The 5,796-nt window shown below is 41.4% G+C and overlaps 1 protein-coding gene across 1 annotated transcript in view; it reads right to left on the bottom strand.

Moving 5' to 3' along the window:
- Window positions 1-3,813, bottom strand: part of LOC109467655 (protein cramped-like) — a 19,052-nt gene extending 15,239 nt beyond the window's left edge. Inside the window, exons 1-4 of the mRNA XM_019765697.1 lie at window positions 3,733-3,813; window positions 2,827-2,970; window positions 1,916-2,065; window positions 1,333-1,401 (exon numbers count right to left, since the gene is read on the bottom strand). Of these exons, the coding sequence (XP_019621256.1) occupies window positions 1,333-1,401; window positions 1,916-2,065; window positions 2,827-2,943 (336 nt within the window). The 5' untranslated portion in view covers window positions 2,944-2,970; window positions 3,733-3,813. The remainder of the gene's footprint in view (window positions 1-1,332; window positions 1,402-1,915; window positions 2,066-2,826; window positions 2,971-3,732) is intronic.
- Between the last annotated feature and the right edge of the window lie 1,983 nt (window positions 3,814-5,796).

The raw sequence follows: 5,796 nt of genomic DNA, 5'->3' as shown, positions 1-5,796 counted from the left end.
ACAGTGTGGAATGGCCAATTATAACTCATTTGCACTGGGCTGGGCCTATGCTAGGCCACATGGTCTACGAAGGGGCCAGTATTGGCTGTTACTTGTTCATGTGGTCCATTGCAATAGACCACTGGGTTGGGCAACTTTCAAAATGGAATTTTTCCGTAACGTTACATGTTATGACCAAATTAAAGACATCATGGTGAAAGGGAAATCGTGCTCTTTCCAATGACATGTAAAAGTGAACTGTATCTTCAGTAGAAAAAAAGTTAGAAAATTGGATCACCAAGATGGCCGCCTTGAAATCGGGAAACTGAACTTCCCAATTTAAACTGACCAGTGTTACATAATACTTCTCGTCCCTGACGTCTATCTCGTTTGTGACCGCGGACCGCCGTCAACTCCACGGCCGATGCCAAATTCTCAAACTCCTATGCAGTAAGTACAAATTCCCATCGGGACCATCGTTCCACAAAGTCATGCTCTCCACATTGTCACTACTTTCTGGAGAATCCTCGCCGAAGGAATGAGAAATTCCCCTAGAATTAATAGTATCAAGGTCCCCAAGCACGTATTTCAGCATAAATCCGGACATTTTGTGGTTATTACCAGGAATTATTGCTAAAAAGGCATTAAAAACAACAAAACAAAGTGCTCGGCAGACGACAGCCAGCATTTTTAGAAAATCTGGCCGCGAAGCATTCTGGGATGACGTCATCAGTGATTACGTAATGCCCTTTGACCCCTGACCCCTTCTGCTCCCTGCGCACGAAGGTACTTCCGGGTTTAACTGCACTTTGTAATGCCGCCAAGTTTTTGTGCGGGAAATACCCCCATCCCGAATACTGTATGTCCAGGACCCGCACACAGGGCATGTACTGCCATCCCAGATACATCCGGGACCCGCAGATTAAGGGTTAAGCTACTTACATACCAAAAATCAAGACGATCTGTCAACCGGTACCTGAATTATCCTCTTTTAAATGTAATAAAACAAATGCCCCTGCAGTTCCAGAGCTAGCCGCTAGGGGGCCAAGGGTGGGCCTGTAATTAGAAACAGACGCCCCTGCATGAAGGGTACGGCCAGACCCGCTATTCAAAACCAAAGGCCATTCCAATTTGCCTCATAAATGTAGGGGTGCATTTGAAATATTAAATTGACCGCGAGAGCAGGTACGGTAAAAATAAAAAACATGTGCATAATCACGGGCATGCATGGAGACGACATATAAAATTACATGCCGATTAAACAAAGAGCAGCTGCGAACACGAAAAAAACATCTAGCTACAATATTCCTAAAGGAGGTATACCTCCTTCACGGAGTAATAAAGCTTACAAACCTGAACAACAATAGGTTTTCGTCCCCCTCTACCTCTCGTCTTCCTTGGCAGGAAAATATCTGGGCGTTTCTAAAACAAAAGAATGCAGGACAGAAATAGGGTTAAAGACCTGCGCTGGTATTTTTCTTAGTGCATGATTTGGAATCTTTGGAATTCAGCATATCCTTCCCTACTTCTTACTTGCTATCAATGCCAGAAGATCCAAGTTCTTTATTCACAACCACTTGTTTACAAAAGGCCGAACATCTGTCATCTTCATCAGGACAATTATTACTGGTTCTCTGCACAGTGCACTGAAGCTACATGTACATGTACATGTACATGTAGGTGCTATTGTTAACAATACGAAGTAATTGTTATACTGTTACAACACAGTGAAATATACATATTGAGTATATTGAGCTTACGTAGTCCCAAATGTGAAGTATTGTCACATACATATTGTTAAACTAACAATAATAAAACAATTGTTAGGGTAGATAAAGACTTGCAGTGGTCGAAATACACATCTGCATTCTGCAGAGATTTTCAAGACTGTGGAAGAAAAACCATACAGTCTGCAATACTACTGCAGCACACTCACATTAAGAGAGTCTAACTGTGCCCTGAACTCCCTGTCTGCCTGTGTGAGCTGTACTGCTGGTCTGGTCCTGGCCGGGGCGACAGTAGTGGGCATGATGAACCCTGCACTGTCCCTCCTGATGGGGGTGGATGTGGCTGCCGGCTGGAGGGTCTAAAACAACAACAAGAAATTCCTCAGCCTAAAAAGTTCATCTGTGTTGGTATCAGAGGAGGTAGATATTTAAAAAATATAACACTTACAAACTTCAAGCTATCAAACAGCAGAATTTCTATATTATCTTACAGCAACGACTAACAGTAATCTTTTATGATTTACAGCATAACTCAAAATTCGCTCAAAACTTTACCACAGAACTTTCAGGCGCTGGTCGTCAAATCTGTTTCCGTGCCGACAACAAAGGACTTGGGGGGTTGGCATAAAAAAACAAGTCCGTAACTCCAGACAACTCTGGCAGATTTTCTCCAGTAAAGTCTCAGAATACAGTCCATAAACCCCCATATGCAACACTACGTAGGATATGGCTGTGAAAAAGATTGTCTACCGGCCCAAATTCTGCTGCAAAGTGCACAGCTTTGTCCGCTCACAAATTTCAGATAATTTGGGTGTAATACTACATGTAGGTCTCCAGGGCCCCAAATGTACAGATTTTGTCAGAAAATGCCCCCAAAAAAACAAACAAATAAAACAATTCTAAAAGCCTGTATCCAAAAATGAAGAAAAAAAAGGGCATTTGACCACTCTACCTTCATGCCAAATTTCACATCACTTGGCACAAAAATGAAGAAATTAAATGGCAGAAGGAGGAGGAGAAACATGAGAAAACACAATATGTTTCACCAAACCACGTCGTGGTGTGGTGAAGCCATAATGAATACTGGCACCAGCACACACAGTAAATGTACTTTGACTACCTTGTTGTTGGGAGGGCTTTGTGGTTTCCTGACTCCCATTCTAGAGATGGAGGGGGTGACAACCGCAGGGGGGCTCCCGACAGTCGCTCCAGGGGGGGAGTCTGGGGTCAGCTTCATTGGGGACGTCCCGACAGACACATTTTTCTGGAAAAAATTGCTAATGATTAAGAAAATCCTGAAAATCCATGCACTTAATGTAGGAAGAATTGGAGCAAGTATTTCAGATATCTATCTGCACCTAACCTGCACCTGGTCCATGTACTGGATATACAGGTATATATATAATGCGATAACGTTGGATATAGGTGTTCCGGCCCATGTGATAAATGGCGGTACTGCCCGGGGCTCTTTCTTCCCGAGATAATGGTATCTAGGGACTTCTAATGGGTTTTTTGACAAATGGACATGATTATGACTGGCATTAATATGAACATTCTTACCAAATTTTGCCCGGTCAGGCAAGTCCAGGGGGACATGTGCTTTGATGTACATGTACTTACAACTGGTACTTTTACTTGCCCGGGGCAATCGGGCAATCTAACTTGTCCAACCCTGAGGTGTAGGTGGATTTTTATTACCTTTGCCAAGAAAGTTTTGTTTTCAGTAGCATTTGTCCATTTGTTTGTCTGTGAACAGCATAACCCAAGAAGCTATGGATGGATTGTCATGAAACTTGATAGGTGGATAGGAATGATTAGATTTTGAGCCCCTGGTGGCTTTCCTTGGTACTGCAGAAGAACTTTCAGTTTTGATATCTCATATCTAGACATGCTAGCATCACAAATTTTGCATGGAAGATAGCTCTTGTGCTGCTAATTAATTAATCTTACTTTAAGACCAAGTATTACTTTATCTGGTTTGGGTTTTTCCAGTAACAATCTAAGGAATACACAAGAAATCTGTTACCTGTTTGTTACTGAGAAGGTCTAGTTCAAAAGCTGCTAGTCGGATGATCTTCCATACAGCACTCACATGTTCAACATCAACAATCTAAAATAATAAGAAAACATGTTAGTTAACATTCCTTCAAAGGAGCAGGGCAACATCTAAACTACCGGTATCACATCCCTTTTACCTATTCACTCACTCACTGTCAGGCTTTTTTTGGCGACACCTCATGGTCGAGCCTAATGATACAGTATTGTGTGCAGTTTGCAAGAATTCTAGGAATTGTACAGGAATTTTTTCCACAGGCATGGAATGTCCACAGGCATGTCTGGAATTTTGGTGACACATCTATGCCCACAGTCCTACACAGTCCAAATTCCTGGAAACCCCTGGGAAAACCTTGCTGGGGGATGACCTACATTCCTGGGCTCGTTCACTATACACTCAGGGGAGGGTAGGACTCTGGAGTGATGTACTGAACTGTGCTATATCTGTCCAAGGAGGTTGAATACAAGAGGAGACAGAACGCTGTTACATGTACCACCCCGCTATGCCTATTGTTCAGACCCGCCAGTTCCCACGGTGATCTAGTGTTTCCGCCCTTCGGCAGTGCTTGATTAATCCCGATGTTAGGTTCCGGCTTTCCCGCAAAAATCTTTGGGGAACCAAACAGATGAGCCCAATCGTGACACCATGTGCCCCGATGCAAGCCGGCGACCGCCGAGTACCACCCAAGCTTGATGAATATATACTAATATAGCTATGTCAGATGTCTTGTGTGAAAAATTCTTTCATCTTGAAGTGTGATTGAAGAATTTTCTGTGGCCTCTGATTTCTGAAGGCTGGTCACTTCTCCTATGGATCCCACAACGAGAGATTCTTGCAACCGCTCTCGATGATAGGAAAAATACTACCCATAGTTTTCTTCAGTCTCCTGAAAATCAGGCTCAAAATCACTGAAATGGCTGAACTCAAAACCATCCCACTCAACGCTGTCATTTCCTGGGCGAGCCATCTTGAAACTGACCAGGCACAATCTAGGAATTCTGCCATTCATTAAATTTCCAGCATGGAGTTTAAATATCTAGCTTCCAGTTATAAACGTATTCACCACAGTTCTCTGACCGAAAACAATGGGCCCAGCCTGTGCACATTATTCAAATTGGGACACGTGAACGTGAAGTTGAATCTTCACACCTGAGGTGAACATCGTTGAAAGGGCAGTAATCCTGTCCTGTCTCCTATGGATTTTAAACCTCCTTGATCTGTCTAGACTTAACAGGTTACACAGTACATGTACAAAATGTATACTGCCAGTGATGCACATATTACATTGTAAGATATTAGACTTTGTAATAACGATATACAATTACCAGTGTTCAGATGCAATGAAGCTGATGACTGATGATCAATGTTTATTTGTATACTTATGCTGGTGATGACATATAATATTTCATAATAACAATAGGAAAGTATTTACCTTGTTACCTTGTAAGTCTAGACAGATACAATGCAGTTCAGGGGATCACTCCCACCATCCAGAGTGCAAAGTGAACGAGCCCAGTTTCAGTTTATGATATGCTATAGGGGCCCAGTTGATGTGAATTGTTTTTTTAAATTTGTATCTGTATTAATTTGAGTGCCGAAATTACTGAATGGCTTCTGGACGCAAAATGATGACGTAAATGTGTTGAAAAGTAATAGTAAATGACGATGAAACTCAGATTTGTTAGATTCAGAATATTTGAATTATTTGCGCAAGCAAAAACTACATAATGGGCCTATAAAGTTCGCAGCTCGATGACAAATTAGGAAAAATACATGTTCCTCACACATTATTATAAATAATATCACTAACACCACCTGCGCACACTAATTCTAACATATCAATTTTATCACCAACATATATACATAACAATATATGAAAAAAACAATAAAAAACACTATAAAATCACCAATTTCTCTTGTTGCTTCAAAAATGTTGCTTGAAAATTTCATATTCTATGTTAAGTTTTTTAAATATTTGTGTGATTGTATTGTACTTCCTTTTTTCAGGAATTTTTGCATTCATGTCGAATTTCT

This window comes from Branchiostoma belcheri, unplaced genomic scaffold, assembly GCF_001625305.1.
Source record: "Branchiostoma belcheri isolate BF01 breed outbred unplaced genomic scaffold, Haploidv18h27 scaffold186, whole genome shotgun sequence".
Classification (NCBI taxonomy): domain Eukaryota; kingdom Metazoa; phylum Chordata; class Leptocardii; order Amphioxiformes; family Branchiostomatidae; genus Branchiostoma; species Branchiostoma belcheri.
The sequence above is the reverse complement of the archived record's forward strand: the minus strand, read 5'-3'. Positions and strand labels throughout refer to the sequence as shown.